At 41.6% G+C, this 16,967-nt stretch overlaps 1 protein-coding gene across 4 annotated transcripts in view; it reads left to right on the forward strand.

Moving 5' to 3' along the window:
• The first annotated feature begins 3,291 nt into the window (after positions 1-3,291).
• VSTM2A (V-set and transmembrane domain containing 2A) overlaps positions 3,292-16,967 on the forward strand; it is a 157,955-nt gene continuing 144,279 nt past the window's right edge. For all 4 annotated transcript variants that reach the window (XM_046021570.1, XM_046021567.1, XM_046021568.1 and 1 more), the window contains exons 1-4: positions 3,292-3,745; positions 5,570-5,736; positions 6,926-6,976; positions 10,110-10,446. In XM_046021570.1, the coding sequence (XP_045877526.1) occupies positions 3,667-3,745; positions 5,570-5,736; positions 6,926-6,976; positions 10,110-10,446 (634 nt within the window). In that variant the 5' untranslated portion in view covers positions 3,292-3,666. The remainder of the gene's footprint in view (positions 3,746-5,569; positions 5,737-6,925; positions 6,977-10,109; positions 10,447-16,967) is intronic.

Raw genomic sequence — 16,967 nt, forward strand, 5'->3', positions numbered from 1 at the left:
TATGAACAGTTCAAGTAAACCTTCTTGCCAGAGATGTGACAAAATTAAGCTTATGCTTCTGGATCCACAAAGATGATCATCTAATTTCTTAGATGGTTTTATTTTATAGGTTATTTCTAAATAAAATACATAATTTAGTGTTTTCCAATTATTGAGACAATTTTAAAAGTTTACATTGCACACTGAAACCCCAATTTAGGACAGATTATGCAAGTAGAATATGGAAAATAATTTTATCATGAGCCTTTGTGAGTGTTTCCCATCAAGTTCAAAGTGAACAAATGCCCCAAAGCTGTCTTAGGAGAAAGGGGCAATGCAGTTGATAATCTGAGATCTTGAAGAACCCCTCACCTACTTACTTCTTGAGTGGATCAAGGGCTCTGATGGTGTTTGGGAAAGATTGTGAACATCATAAGTCAAGAGTGTTTGAAAGATAAAGTTAAAAAAGTTTTTATATACATGAAAAGAGTGCAATGCAATCTAAATAAGGTGCCAAAGGAAGGCAATGGAATGAACTCAAACAGATTGACTTACACCTTTGGAAGGACCATACTGAAGTAAGAATTCCTATTACATATTTTAGAGGAAAAATAGTGTGGTGATACAAATATTTAAATTTTAATATAAAAACAAAAACAAAAGTTAATTTAGAAGACAAAACAATTTAAAAAATGAGACTTAAGATTTTATGTTTGGAGCATTAGTTCACAGATAGGCTTTTGTTTGGTTTTTTTTGTTGTTGTTTTTTTGTTTGTTTGTTTGTTTGTTTGTTGAAGAGATTTGCAGTCATTTTTATAGGGTAAGGCACCAGCGATGATCATTTGGGAAAAGGAGAAATGGAAAGAAACTGTCTCTCCCATTTCTGGATGCAAACAAGTAATCTGTCCTGGTAAGTTACCACCAATTTTATAGGAGAATGTGGTGTTTTATAAGGACTTATATAGATAGTGGGACTTTGTCTCAGAACTGTGACATTTTGATATATTAGATATATTTACTTTTTAATTAAACTTTCTTATCATTTCAAACTGTTATTATAAAAACATTTTTGTCTTTAATAAGGCAAATGTTCTAGAAGAAATAATGCAAGTGTGTTTACCAACACTATTTACAGTCCTTGAGATGATACAACAGTATCATGTCATACAATATAATACATACAATATAAATGATATTTAATATAAAATTATTGGTTTACCTTGGCAAAATTGAAAATAAAATACCTATCAGGCATTTTTCATAAGAAAAATCCTTTTCCAATTTTTGTCTTCCTTGTTACTTTATTTCTTCCTCTTTTCTTCTTTCTTTTGTCGCTTAAAAGCTTAGAAAGTAGTTTGAGAGTTTGTCTCTCTTATAAAAGATTTTCTCACACTTTTACACTTTTTCAACTTATTTTTATTGTACTTTTATAGTTACAGAGATCAAGTTCCCCTTGAGAGAATTTGAGGTGCCTTTCTAAATTAATTCAGAACTTCCCTTGCTTAAAATGGATGCCCTTTTCTTTATATTGGAAACTGTTCTAACAGCAGATAACCTTGAAGTCAGGACACTTTCATGACATAGTAATCTTATGTTTATGTTAAATGCTTCAACTAACGCTAAAATCATGAAATAAACACTGAGCATATCTTGTTAGGGATAAAATTTACATCTGGAGAGAATTAACCTCTGGGGATTTAATACCTGCGAAGTTTTGTTTATTTTCCAAATAATGTTAAGTATGGCATAAGTATATTAACTTGGATTGTTTCTATATTCTGAACACATTCTCCATGAGAGAGTATTTGCAGATAAAGAGACTTATTTTCTTGAAATGACATACTTCAGAATCTTTTGCTCAATACAAGAAGGATATGGAGTCTTATTGGCCTAAACGTAAACAGATGTAAAATATTCCCCAGGACTTTCTCCAGATCTTATAAATCTTATATTGTGTCTCTACTCACAGTAAAAGGTAAATATATCTTCAGAAAATAAGTAGTATTGTATTTTATAATATTTTCTGATCATTTCTGTTACTGCTGCATTCAGCAGTAGAAGGCTAAGTGGTTTAAAAATCCAACAGCTCTCTTAAGGTTAATTTCTTTCTGGTCAGTGAAGGAATTAGCCAACTACAAATTCTTTACCAGTAAAATGAACATACATATACTGCATTGGTTTCCTGACAGCATTGTTAAGGCTGAGTCATATTTCGAAATAATTTTGAAGATTTGTGGTATAGTTGCATAGAAATAATAATGGGAATAAAATATCTGGTATTCTGCTCAGATAGCAAATGATTTTAATTTTGTTAAAAAGATTTAAATTCACTGGCTTATGGTTGGACTTCATAAGGACAAATGGAGTCTTTAACATACTGTTTGTAGATTTTTAAGAAGAAATAGAATATCTCTACCTCAAACCTTCTCCAGGGCAAATAAGTAGATTTGTTACAAATTTTAAAACTTATTGTACTTTTTTTCCTAAAATAATATTCTTTATTCATATATCCTAAAGAACATTAAATAGTTATTGTCATGCAAAAGAAAAGCAAATAAACAGAAAAATCATGCAATGATGACCTTCCTGGTATTTAAAACCCCTCCCCCATTCCACAATACAGATGGGAGCAGAGAAGGCAGAGGGATGTATGAATTGTTAAAAAATAATAAAATAAAATAAAAGTAATCATAGTATGGTGGGATTTTCTTTCTGGAAATTTCTCTCAGTACGTGACTTTTTATACTTTTTGTCTTTTCCATTTGCCAGCTAGAGTGGTATGGTGCCTGCGTGAGCTGTTTCTCCTCTATTGGAGGCTGTTCGGCAATAAATTCGTGAGGAATAATAGCATGTGATCATTCTAGTTAAAGCAGTTAATAACTGGTTAAGCGACATTTCCCTCAAATGACTGTTTTCATCGCCCCAAAGCAGTCTCCTTCACCCCATCCCATTCCTCCCCTCCTCTTCAACAATGCCCCAACTTCCTCCCCAAATCTGCAGCTTCCAGCCCCCAGCAACACTACACCGCAACCCTACAACTGTATTGTCCTCTTAAGCACCGAGCGATCCCGTCTGCCGAAGCAAGAAAGATTCAATCGATGGGGAAAAAAGGCAAATTGGAAAAAAATAAATGCTCCTGCTCTCCAGAAGGAAAACGTACACGGAGTCGCCAAGCCCGGAGCCTGCGGCGGGCCGCCCGGCCCGAGTTCCTGGCAGGTGGGGAGCTGTCCGGCGCGCAGAGAGTTAAAGGCATCATCGCAGCCATTAGAGGGAAAAGTTGCGGCGCGGCGAGCCCGGTGAAGTCCTCCAGCCCGCCCCTCTTGCCCACTCCCCACTTCCCGAGCTGGCTCGGCGTTTAGGGAGGGCAGTGATCACGCAAGCCGGAGCAGCGGGCTGACGTTGGACGAGCTGCCAGGTAGCTGAAAGCAGGCAGCGAAGCCGCGGAGGCACTTCCCCGCGTTGCAAGCCCGAGTGTTGGACTCGAAGCCTCTCCGAATCCGAGCTAGCTGGTTTTAACCTTCGCGAATTGCACTCCCTCTCCCCAAAGCCAGTCCTCGCGGAGCGAGCAGCAGGATGTTTGCAGTGTCGCGCGCAGGGCTCTGAGACTGAGCCTCTGATACGTTTGCATTCCTTTCTTTTGGGGCTTTTTGGCTGTTGGCTTCACTGATGTGACCCCCCCTTTTTGGAATGATGGGGATCTTTTTGGCATATGTTGGATTTGTTTTCTTTTCCGTTTTATATGTACAACAAGGGCTGTCTTCTCAAGGTAAGTCTGTGTTCGTTGGCAAATATACGTTTGCTTGCAGTGTGTGTGTGTGTGTGTGTGTGTGTGTGTGTGTGTGTTCTCTATATTCAAAGAACGGCCAAGCAGATGTAGTGAGAGTCCTAGCAAGTAACAGTGGAATAGTGTTCTGTTTGGCGTTTTTCCTTAAAGTTTATTAAATAGTAGGCAAGCTAGATTTGAGAGCAAATCTACTTGGTTCCTGACAATGAAGTGGGTTCCTGGGTAAGCGCAAACACAGGGGTGTGTGTGTGTGTGTGTGTGTGTGTGTGTGTGTGTGTGCCTTGTGTATGTGTGCATGCACTGGGTAACCACTCATGCATACATAATCATGGCAAACAAACAGAGCTGGGGACGGGGGTTCTCCATCGCCAGTCCTCCTCAGTGTAGGCAGCATTGGTTTAGTTTCCTTTTCCTGGGTCCTTGCGACTTCGTTTGCATGTGTGTTTATCAAAGGACAGACTCCTCTGAGGACCCATAAAAAGGCACGACTTGCATTCCAAGCAGCAGCAGCGCGGCAGCCTGCTGAATCCAGTTGTTCCGGACTTCGCAGGCTGCAGTGATCATTTCAGCACCATGAACAGATCACATCTCTACTGCCGAAAGACTGCATCACTTCTGCAAGCAGAAATGCCATATTCCTCCTTCCAGCTTAAACAGAAAAGTCCTTTTCACATCAGAATGCCTTCTTTAACATCTGCTACTTCCTTTAAGTACAAATACAGTTCCATGCCAGTTGAGATCATTTTGATATTTCCTAAAATTTTGAAAAGACACACTGATGATGCCTCTCTTTAAAAAGTGAGGTTAAAGTGCATCCACCCTGAATCAGTCCTGCAGCCCCCCAGTCCTCCTGTCCACGAGTGTGCGTTGTAACTGTGCACTTCCATCAGCCACAAATCTTTTCAAGATTACTTTTAGGGAAACATCAGCTCTTCACAAAGTATCCCTTGGACAAGAGAAGAACAACCACCCAGAGCATTCCATGTTAAAGAAACGCCTTTGAAAGTAAGGGAACATTTCGTTTTTGTGAGTTTCACCTTAACTCTGAATTTGCAGACAGGCAGTGTCAAGACTGATAGTGAAAAGACTGAAGAAAAAAATCTCTGGTGACTTCAGTACAGTCTTTACTCTGAACTAAAACCAAGTATATGATTCTCATATGCCACGATGTATGGCAATTTACCATAGAGCTTGACGAGAACACATATGAAGGCTAATCTAGAAAGAAAGAAATGTTCACAGCTTAGAAAGTGTGCAAATTGTTTCACTGCTGTGGCCTTAAAACCACAGTGGCTAATGATTGTTTTGATAGACAGGTATGTGCATTTTGACAGGTAATCCTGATCCATTCTCTATGACTGGAAACAATGAGTTAGTCATAGATTGTCTAGAAACTTAGAGCAAGAAGCTCTCCCTATATATCAGCTTGGCGGATTCATCAAAGATGTAGTTCATTGAATCCCTCTGTAAGTTTCTGGTAATGCTGCAATCTGACAAAAGGTATATGGATCTAACCATGGGCATCTTGGCTAACAGAGATGAGTTATTTGGCAAGCTTGTTAACCTTTCCATTATTCTGGACTTCATCAACAATAAAGTTATTTAGGCATGATACCAAAAATGAACAGGAATGAGGCAAAGGAAAGGGGGTTGGGGAACCAGGCAAAGTTCGAGAAATCACAGAGGGGTTTTGTCGCCTTTTTTTTTTTTTTTTTTAAAGTCCAAGAAAAACAGCGAGCTCTCACGGAAGGAGACGCTGACAAGAGTGGTGTGGGTATTCCAAAAGAATGCATTTCTGTTTTGCAGCAAAATTTACTGAGTTTCCGCGGAACGTGACAGCGACCGAGGGGCAGAATGTCGAGATGTCTTGCGCTTTCCAAAGTGGCTCTGCCTCGGTGTATCTGGAGATCCAGTGGTGGTTCCTGCGGGGGCCCGAGGACCTGGAGCCCGGGGCCGAGGTGGCTGGTGCGCAGGTAGCGGAGTCGCGTCGCCCGCAACGCCCCGTGCGTCTGTCCCACTCACTCCCTTAGTCCTCTAGGTGCACCTAGGGGTACTGGACGTCCCTGGGGACCCGCCTGGCTCTCTTAGCGTGACTGATGCCAGGGAGTGAGCCGGAATGTGTCCTGGTGACATTACGTTAAAACCATGGAGGAAGTCAGGGTGTGAGTGTTTCCCGATTAAAACTGGGAATAACCTCCTCCTTTTAGTACCGGCTGTTGTCCAGCTGTCAGTAGGGGACTACTGTGTTGTTCCATGCCAGGACACCCTCTGTCCTCCTTCCAGGACGGTGGGGTCGGGAGGGATTTTTCTGTGTCTCCATCACACACACACACACACACACACACACACACACACACACACACGTCAGTTCTCACGACTGAGGTGAGGAGAAAAGAGATTGTGGGGGAGAGTGAGAGAGAAGAGGGAAAGGGAGGGGCAGGGGGAGGTGGGCGTCGGAGGGAGGGAAAGGGGGGAAGAAAGTGGGGGAGAGGGAGAGGAGGGGCGGCGGAGAGAGGCGGGGAGGTGCGAAGGTGGAGGCAATAGGGAGTGAGCTAACGAGGGTACCGGGGGCTACTCTTGAACGCACTAGAGAGGAGGGCAGAGGGGAGGGGAGAAAGGGGAAGGGGACGTGTGGGGAAGAGGAGTAGGGACTGGGAAAGGGAAGCAGCGGGGAGAGTAGGAGAGAGTGGGTCGGAGCCGACATCGAGAGTTCAGCAAAAGATGCGGCGGACTTGTCCAAGCGAAACAAGGAAATCTGGAAGAGACCCCAGGGAGGGGAGGCCGGCAGGGCCAAGACGCAGACTCCTGTCGGCTCAAACTTCCACTCGCGCCCGCGCCCCTCCGGGAGTCTGTCCAGCCCTCCCGGGCTCGGCGTGTCGGGGATTCGGATACCAGCGCGCGCGACTCGGCAGCGCCCCCGCGCGGTCCTGCCGCCCCGCGCCGCGCGGGCCTCAGCCGGGGACCTGCGGACCCGCGGGCCGGGGCTGCACGTGTCCTGCTCGGTCTCCTTCCTAAATCACCCCGACCGAGAGGCCCTGCTGCCCCGGTTGGGTCCCGCCGAGCTTCGCCGAGCCTCACTGAGCTGGCTGGGTGGGCTGCGTTCCGGATCTGGACGGGGACCGTCGGGGTCCCGAGTCTGAGCATCGTCTCCTTCTCCCGCAGGTGGAGCTGGTGCCCGACCGAGACCCGGACAACGACGGGACCAAGATCAGTGTGAGTATCACAGCGACAGGCGACCGGGGACGCGCGCCTTCGTCAGCTGCCAGGCAGGCCCAAGCTGAGAATTGGGAAATTTTAGATTCTTAAGAGCTTTTTAACTTACTGTCCCGGGAAAAGGCAATTTCACGAACGCAGGACAAGGTCCAGTTCTCTCTTTCTTACTTCACTGGGCACACAAAAATTGAAGCAGATTTAGAGTCGATACAGTAAAATTATTTCAATATCGTAAATATTTAAACAATTACTAGAGAATTATTTGCCAGCCAAGAGTGCCACATTTTTTTCTTACTCTTCTTAGCACTTACATAACTGTAGGAGCATAGAACTGCAATATTAATATTCACTCAAAGTCATAGAAATAATTATCCCTTAAGAAGTAAAACACTAACTTAGGAAAATCTTTCTAGGCAGGAAAAAATTATGTTGAAATTGTATTGAAAAAACTGAATTTTCAATGTGATTCATAATGTATGCAATGTATTCCTACTGACAATGCTCAAAATCATATAAATATAAAACCATAAGGCAATATAAATATAAGACATAATTGGAGGAGGTTGGCCTATTGAAAATATAGAGATGTATTTTAACTTTCAATAATTCTATGTGAAATCAGAAATAAAAAGAAAATTGTATTTTTTTTTACTGTACCACCACTGAAACCTCCTAGAATCCCTTTATATTGATAGAACTGGTTAACTAATTCATAAATAGTAAGGAAGTTTTCATTAGAAATGAAATAGTTATATAAATTCAGAAAGTACAACATCTGCTTAGTATATATGCTATAAATATATGTATAAATATATATTCCTATTATTTATTCATTTTAGAAATGTAAAAATCATTAGATTTCATTAAAAAAGAAAATTAAAAAAGAAAATTTATTAAAAAAGAAAATTTATTAAAAAATTTAAAAAGAAAATTTTTTTCTTCATTAAAAAAGAAAATTTATTCTAGAGCTGTTACAATAGTGCAAAAGTGGTATAAGACTGGAGTTACATAACAACTAAAAGTATAAATATATATTGTATTAACAGAACCAAATTCTGATATAAATGTATAAATATCAAACAAAAGTAAGACATAAAACAAAAATTACAATTTATATTCATAAACTCACTGACTCTTTTGAATATTTCAATTCAATTATTATGATAGTACAGAAATTATTGTTTTCATACAGTGCTAGAAAAGCTTTACTGGTAAAATCAATTATTGACAATACTGATCTTAAATACTTCATTTTTATAGATATATGGGGTGAGGTTGTTTACTGACTACTCATGATTCACCCTTCAGCCATGACTATATCCTCCAAAGACCAATAAGGAATAGCCTCACACATCCTGAACTAGGAAGCCATATAGTTAAGATATGTGATCTTGTACATTGCTACTAACAATATTCTCTTTATAAATGATCATAAAGCCTAGTGAATCAGCAGAAGTTCTAGTTACAGACGGAGATAGAAAGAAGTTTAATAGGGTGACCTTGGTCATGTGTTTTAACCAACAGTTGTTGACTTAGAATTCTCAGGAATGCTTTGATCAAATACTGATATGAGCTTTGCCTCCTTGAGAGGCAAACTTAATGTTTCCACATTAATCCAAATGAGGCCATTTTCTTTTATTAGTAGTAGTACTAGTTTAGAGAGGGAGAGAGAGAGGGAGGGAGAGGGACCAGAGGGAGAGAAAATATTAAGCAGGCCCTAATGGCCCATTGCAGAGCCCAGTGTAGAACTCAATCTCATGACACACGAGATCATGACCTGAGCTGAAATCAAGAGTCAGAGCTTACCTGACTGAGCCACCCAGACACCCCTATTTTCTAACAGCTCCCTAGATGATTCTAATGTACAATTAATGCTGAGAATCCAGGACCCGAATCCCCAAGCCTCAGTTTACTCTACTGTAAAATTATAATCATAAAACTACTCCAACTATCTCAGACTTTATTAGGAAACTCAACTGACACTATATTTGAAACCATTAATCCCCATTATTTTCAGAGTATGGGTATATTAATATGTAATTTCACATACAAATAAATACAGGCTATGGTTGTGGTTCAGATATTGATAAATACTGTATATACAACTCTGCATGTGAAAAAGAGATGAGCATTTCCCAAGTTTTCTTAATTACTTATGGCCATTTGAAAGCGTATGTCTTCTTCATTTCTCCGTCTTTCAAAATCATGCACATCCTTAAATCCTGAGAGTCTTTTGAAATCCATCATCCTGTCAATCATGGATAATATATGATGTATGTAAAATCTAACTGTTTAGGTAAAGATGCTTATGGATATATATGTGTATATGTTTATTACACATAGTACAAACTTATATCGAATCTTTTAATATTTATATATAATTTTGCTATTAATCTGACATCAAAATTATTAAAAGAAATAAGAGAGCCAACTTTAATTTCGAAAATCAGACCAGTGTCTGATTGATGGCATCTCCAGGTCCACTAGCATAAAGACGCTGCCATGGCAGAGGGTATGTACTGTGACCATAAGACTCCAGGTGATCTTAATCTGTACCTTAAGCCATGCCACCCCATGATTGTTGGTAAAACTGCACCAAACATTTGAGTAGAATATTAAATATTCAAAGTTATTTTGTCAGTCCCTTTAGTAAGGCATCCCAATGTGGGGATCAAAACACATTCTCGAACTCTGTTGTGACCAACCAAATAAAACATCTCTCAGAGTTCATTGTAGCCTGCCGTGAAGGAAAGAGGCTTTATAAACGAAATCGTTTACCATATTCTGTTTGTGCTTCATGTGACGGAGTTCTCCAGGCAGAGGTCAGTCTCGTGGTTGGAAAATCGCAGGACTTCCTCTGGAACCTGGGAAACGGGGACCACGTGGCCAATAGAATCTGGTGCCGACTGGATTGAACTAATTATTCCGTGATTTTGTGAAGCCAGTTGTTAGTGCAATGGGATAAATATGACTTTCGGATTTGACTGTTGAGGAAATAAATAGCTCCCTGACTGTAGCTTTGAGGCTGTTAAGACCCTTTAATTTTCCAACATTAGCAAGCTCGGGAGCGAGTATGGAAACAAAATCGTTTGATGTAGCGCTTTATTTTTTTTCCCCACCTGCAATTTTTCAGACAGTGAAAGTCCAAGGCAATGACATCTCTCACAAGCTTCAGATTTCCAAAGTGAGGAAAAAGGATGAAGGTCTGTATGAATGCAGGGTGACAGACGCCAACTACGGAGAGCTCCAGGAACACAAAGCCCAGGCCTACCTGAAGGTCAATGCCAACAGCCATGCCAGGAGGATGCAGGCCTTCGAAGCCTCGCCCATGTGGCTGCAAGACATGAAGCCTCGCAAGAACGTCTCCGTGGCCATTCCTAGCAGCATCCACAGCTCCGCCAACCAGCGAATGCACTCCACCTCCAGCCCTCAAGCGGTAGCCAAAATCCCCAAACAAAGTCCACAATCAGGTATGGAAACCCATTTTGAGCCTTTCATTTTACCACTCACAAGCCTTCCCACAGGAAGATTGGTCAAGTAGAGCAGACAAATGTATTATGTGTGATGGTTTTAAAAATTGGAGACCTAGTTCAGTTGAAATAACGAGGGGATGAGACACGGGAAACTTAGGGCTTGTCCTCACAGAGGATGTGAGTTACCCTGTCAGTCGCTGACAGTGCTTCATGTCCAGGGGACCTGAGAGCTGGATTTTTTTTTTCCCCTTCTGTATTTACTCATTATGAGGTCAGTAAATCATGTAATGTTGGTTGCATTATAAATGCTGGTTCATTTTCTCTACAGATTTATGTATTGATAATGACCCAAACTGAGAGACTTTCACTTAATCAAAATGTAAATGAAAGAGACAACACATTTTCAGAAGCCCACAGCTTTAAGGCAGGATTGTTCTCCAAGGTCTTTTGATTTTGAAGGGGAAACTTCAGCTGCCTGTGATGAAAGTGATGATGATAATGGGAGGAAGTGAGGGGGGATGAAAGGCAATAAGTGGTGCGGAGATAAGGCAGCTCCCGTAAATGTGCCTTCGATGCCAATTTAGAAGCTTAGTCACACATTTCCAAAGTCAGCTGTGCAAGTTAAAGCTGTTCTGAATAGCATTAATTTATGCAATCACTCAGCCAATGGAAACTCATTGAAGGTCTAACCTTGATGTGGGATAAAGTCTTCTTGGAATGAGCAGTACCCTGCACGACCCTGTGACTGTTCTGTATTTTGTTCAAACACTTGACGTAATATTACAGGATGAAGGGAGCATAAAAATATTTAATTTATCATTCTTTCAGTTTTTCCCCTTACAATTTATCATCGAAGAATTATTGATACTACTGTTGGTAACAGAAAATTACATTGCTAACGTTCAATGTCACTTTAGCCATTAAATACAAAAACCTGGTCATTTCATGAGGTTGATTTCAAATACGTATATAATATATATAAAACATTTGTTTGTGAACAGCACTTTTAAAATAATATGTGCCAACCTAGGTTTCCTACTCATGCATCAAGTGGATATGATTTGGAGACAGCTTGACTAAGGGTCCCTGAGAGTTTACATTGCCTTTAAATGTAGGTGAGCAGGTATCCCAGCATCCCTTGGTCATGGCAGTTTCTGCCAATCTGATAAATAAGTAACTTAGTCTCTTAGCCTCCCTAAGGCTCAGTTTGTGTGGCTTTGGTTCATTTTCCTCTTTATCATCATTTTTGTTTTTCAAGTTAAAGAACAAAACCATAGCTAGAATGTACATATACATTCTAGCTATGGTTTTAGACATAAATTAGATACCATATGCATGTATGTCCACAAAGACGTGTATAGCACACAGAACTACATTTATATATGCACCTAATGACTAGAATTTTTGTAGTCATGTTTGATAAAGATTCAGTGTTTTTGGAGACATTGTCCCCCTCTTCCTCATGCAAAAACAACAAAGAAAAAGAAGCCAGATGCTATATGCAAAATTACAGATTCCCTTCAGCAGACAGTTTAGGACCTTCTTGGTGAGAACTCCTAATCATGAAAGTTAAATTATTAGCATACCAAGAATATCCAAACCAGATATCAAAAATCTGTTTCATTGAATAAAATCAAATGGATTACCTATTCCAGTAGAGGGTTCTAAGCATGGAATGAAATGTCCTATGTCTACATTATTTACTTTCAGATGAAATAATGTACGCTCAAAATAGCTATTTTAACATATTTTTCTTGGTGTTGTGATGGGAGCTAAATGGTACAGCTCTCGATATCCTCTAGCAATCTTCAAATAGAAATCACTGCTTTTCTTCCAATACACCATAAGCCTTCCTTGTTGGTTTCTAAAGCAAGATGGAAGAAGGGGTGCTGACTTCATGAAAATGTATATGCATCCAAAGCTATCTGCTTACAGCAAAGATCAATATGAAATAAATCAAAATCTTTAACTGCTATTTTTTTCTACCAATGAATACTGAAAGATATTTTCAATACATTTAGTAATGCTTTTTGACTTTTAGTTCAGAAGCTGGGGTTCCTTAGCCACCCATCCTATCCATGTGTAAGTTTCTGTGCTTGCACAATTATTGTATAAAATACAGTCTCTGGGGTGGGTATGTATAGGGTAGATTCACTGTAATACCTGCATCCTGGTTTATAATTTTGCTCTATGATATTTCAGGTTATATCCAAATAAAGCTGATTTCAATACTCATGCTTCATTTAGTCACTCTCCATCCTTTTGAGAGCTTCTATGCCAGGCACAATGGCGCAAAAATGGGAGACATGCTTCCGCTTTTCCAAGAATGTCTATTTTTATTTGTGAGCAAACAAAGTATTTGTAAATTCCATTGGTCATGCATCTTTTTTTTTCTCATATTCTAGTAAAGGCAAGATATGATGAAGACATAAAAATTAAAATCTTGCTTTTACAGGCCAAGAGTGGTAGTAGCCTTTTTTTTTTTAAGATATTTATTTTTTTAACAGACAGAGATCACAAGTAGGCAGAGAGGCAGGCAGAGAGAGAGGGAGAAACAGGCTCCCTGCTGAGCAAAGAGCCCGATGTGGGGCTTGATCCCAGGACCCTGAGATCATGACCTGAGCAGAAGGCAGAGGCTTAACCCACTGAGCCTCCCAGGCGCCCCTGATAGTAGCCTTCTGTCTGTTTTCACTTGCTGCAAGGAGGCATGCTTCATTCGTGGTACATGTGTTACAAAAGGCTGGTTTATCTGGCCTTTTATCTTCATGATAGTCTTAGACTTAGTCAATTAAATTCTTTAGGCTGAATTGCTCAATTCTTAATTCACAATATTTTTCTGTCCAAGAATTTCTGTCTCTATGCAGGAAAAGTATTAGCTGAAAGTAATTTGGTATATACACATATATATAACGTCCAAATGGTCATATAATTAACGTTTTCCTAAAGCAGAAATTTACACCAAAAAAAAAGACGGAAAAATATTTTCATCTACATACCAAGAGATAAAGAAAAGATTTAACTATCATTTAATATAGCTAGTCCCATATTTTCCAGTATTTTTGCAAAAGTGAGTGAGCATGTGACTGTACCCTCCTGCTTTAAACTCTTTACTTTTGTGACATCTCTTTTTAAATTCATTTGATACTTCACAATTAAAACCAAAACAATGAGAAAAAAATGATAAACAAAACTTGGCTTTTGCAACCCCTTGATTTCTCATCTCCAGTGCTTTTGAATGCTCTCCAGTTTCGTGCACGCGTAACTAACATGAGAAGAAATGTCCTATAGATGCTCGGAGGAGGAGGACTCCCTGATCCTTGCGCGGAGCGGTTCGTTCCTCCTTCACACGGAACACGGAGATGTACTTGAGCCTCTCCCCTCCCCAACTAGACCATCCTCTCCTTGTGTCTTCCTGTCTCATCCTCCTTTCGGGAGCCGAAGGTGTCCCCCCCTCCAGCCTTCCCCGTGTTCCCGTCTTCTTTCCCTGCCACTGACTCCCCCCCAAGCCCTGGAAAACCTGCCAACCAGGCTGCGTCCCGCGCCCACGTGCTTCCCCCAGCCGCACCCACCGTCCGGCAGGGGGCGCCACCGCCCACTCCCACTCCAGTTCCGCCTTCCCTCTCGGGTCTCCTCCGCGCGGTTGCTGGGAGCGTCTGTCCTCCCGCCTCCTCTTGATTGGCTGTTAGAGTTCGACCTCTCTGTGCACTTCTACCCGTCCCACCGCGCCTCTCTCTCTCTATTTTTTTTTTTTTCTAAAGATTTTATTTATTTATTTGACGGACAGAGATCACAAGTAGGCAGAGAGGCAGGCAGAGAGAAAGGGAAAGGGAAGCAGGCTCTCCACTGAGCAGAGAGCCTGATGCGGGGCTCGATCCCAGGACGCTGGGATCATGACCTGAGCCGAAGGCAGAGGCCTTAACCCACTGAGTCACCCAGGTGCCCCCGCCGCGCCTCTCTTAAATGTAGTCCTGTTGCATTCTCAACTCCCCGCTCTAATCATCCATTTTTTAAGATTTCGAGGGCTAACTTTCCCCCACGAAATCCCTCCACTCACGTTTCCAATTCTGATTTCTCTCCGGACAGCCAGATGGGGGTTCACTACGGTCCCCCAGGACAGCTCTGCACGTGCCCTCTACAGGCGCTGAGCCAGGGTGGGGATGGCTGCACCCATTGGGTGCACCCTGGGCTGCTCCCTGGCCACTTTGACGCTGCGGTATGAAGTAATGTTATGCAAGTAACTCAATGCCACGTCCGCACTTAGCCTTTCCAAGGCGGGCAGCATCTGCTGTGACCTCTTGGACGCCAGGCACCAGTGCAGCCACCCTGAGGCCCCTTACAGAGAAAAGCCAAAGCCGGAGCCGCCCAGCCTTGAATTTCTGCTCAGCTGAGCCCAGCTGATACTGACTCCTGAGACATTAAAAACAACAACAACAAAAATGTCGTTTGAGGGTACAAGGTTTTAGGGGGGGTCTAGATTAGGCCCCTGAACACAAGTACACAAAATTGAGTGTATCTTAGCTTCCTCACCAAAAAGAAACGTTCTTCCTCTGGTGCTCCCCAATTCTCTGAATCATCTCATGCAAACACAGATCTCATGGAAACCTTGAAAACGTCCTTATCTCCTCTTCCTGTGGTGGCCACAATGAATTAGATCCTCGGTCCCGCTTTCCACAGCTCTTGATACTTTGTCTGTTTCAGTTCTAAAGCACCGAACAGATCACAACAGAGCAAGTATGAAATAATTACTCTTCCCAAACCATCACCAACTTTCCTAGTCTAACGTCCAGCCTCCTTTCTCCGGAGTTCCCAATCCTCACGCCCATAATCTTTTTAATTAGTATTTCCTCAATGTTTTCAGGATACTGTCATACCTCTGCGACTCTGCAAATGTGTTTTCTCTGCCCGGGTCTTTCCCGCCTTAGCTTAGCTCCCCTCAAATGCAAATGATTTTATAGAGCTTCCCTGGATCCTCAGAATTGGTTGTTTCTTCCTCCAGGGCTTGGCAGCAACTTGTTTACCTTTCCTTTAAAGCCATTGGTGTGCCTTGCAGTGTAGGAAGTTTTCCTGGGGGCTTTCCTCCTACCCGGGCTGGATTCCACCCTACGTCCAGGGAAGCCTCCTTCTCAGGCTCTTGGGGTAGTTGGTCACCAAAGATGACTTCAAGGCTACTAACACTACAACTTGCATTTGTATTCTTCCAGATGCCTAGAACAAGTGGGGTTCATGTTTTTTGTTTTGTTTTGTTTTTTAAGATTATATTTATTTATGTGACAGAGAGTGTGTATACAAGCAGAGGGTAGCAGCAGGGAGAGGGAGAAGCAGGCTCCTGCTGGGCAGAGAGACCTATGTGGGGCTCAATCCCAAGACCTTGGGCTCATGACCTGAGCCAAAGGCAGATGATTAACACAGTGAGCCACCCAGGGTCACCCAGGCTCCCTAAGTAGAGTTCATGTTTGCAGGAGAAAAGGAAAACGACAGGGACAGTAAGTCTTTGTTTTTATCTTTTTATCCTTATAATTATATTTGCATAAATACTGCCACTATTCCAAAACTCACCGAGACTCTAAATACTGTTTCTCAAAGTGTCCTGCAGACAACTTGAGCCAGACTCACCAGGGAGCTTGTTAAAAATTCATATTCTAAGACTCCACCTAGTACCTCTTAAACGAAAATCCCTGAATCTAGAACCGGAAATAGGCATTTTTATGTGCAGCAGTTTATGAAAATCATTAGCTCTAAAAAGTTCTTACGGAGGAGGAAAAATTTGTATCATTTATTATGAGATACACAGGCATGCATGGGATGCTACAAAATACTTTTTTATAGAAACTGGTCTTTTGCCATTATTTATTTTCTGGTATTGAGGTGGACTTTTGTGAATCTCTTCTCTTCCCTCCTGTGATCAACAGCCGGCCCTTGTAAGAAAACTGGCTGTGGCTAAGGGGTAGTTATGTTTTTCCGTGTGGAGTCTCTAGTCACTCAGCAGGGATGCTGGTTCCCTGAACTCCAAAATATGATTATTGTGTTTTCACCATGAGGTGAACCTGAGCATTGAGAGGCAGCTGTTGCCACAGCTGCTAGAAAGGAGGCACTCCCCGAGTTCCTCTGCGGCTGATCAACATGGCTGCTTTCCAAAAGTGACCAGATTTAGCCAGCATGGTCTTGAAACAGAATTCAAAGCTGGTGGGGGCAGGGGGAGTCAGATGAAGGGCCGAGGGTCTTGCAGGAGGCTGTTTTCCTCGTTTAAAATATGAGGAAAGGGTGAGTTACATTTAGGTAGAGAGCCAATAATATAATTGAGACCTTAATGTTGATTTTGGTTTAAATGATCCAAGTTGGCTGCTTACACAGGTTAAATTAATTTGATCACTGTAATTCTATCAGTTAAATGGCTGCTATGTAAATCAAGCATCTATGAATAAGATGAAAAATAGATTTGAGGCAGTGCTTTAGATAATACAGTCCACGGGATCTGCTAGAGCTGTGTTTGAACCGGAATTAAGTAGATTAAAAGTCCA

This window comes from Meles meles, chromosome 10, assembly GCF_922984935.1.
Source record: "Meles meles chromosome 10, mMelMel3.1 paternal haplotype, whole genome shotgun sequence".
Classification (NCBI taxonomy): Eukaryota; Metazoa; Chordata; class Mammalia; order Carnivora; family Mustelidae; genus Meles; species Meles meles.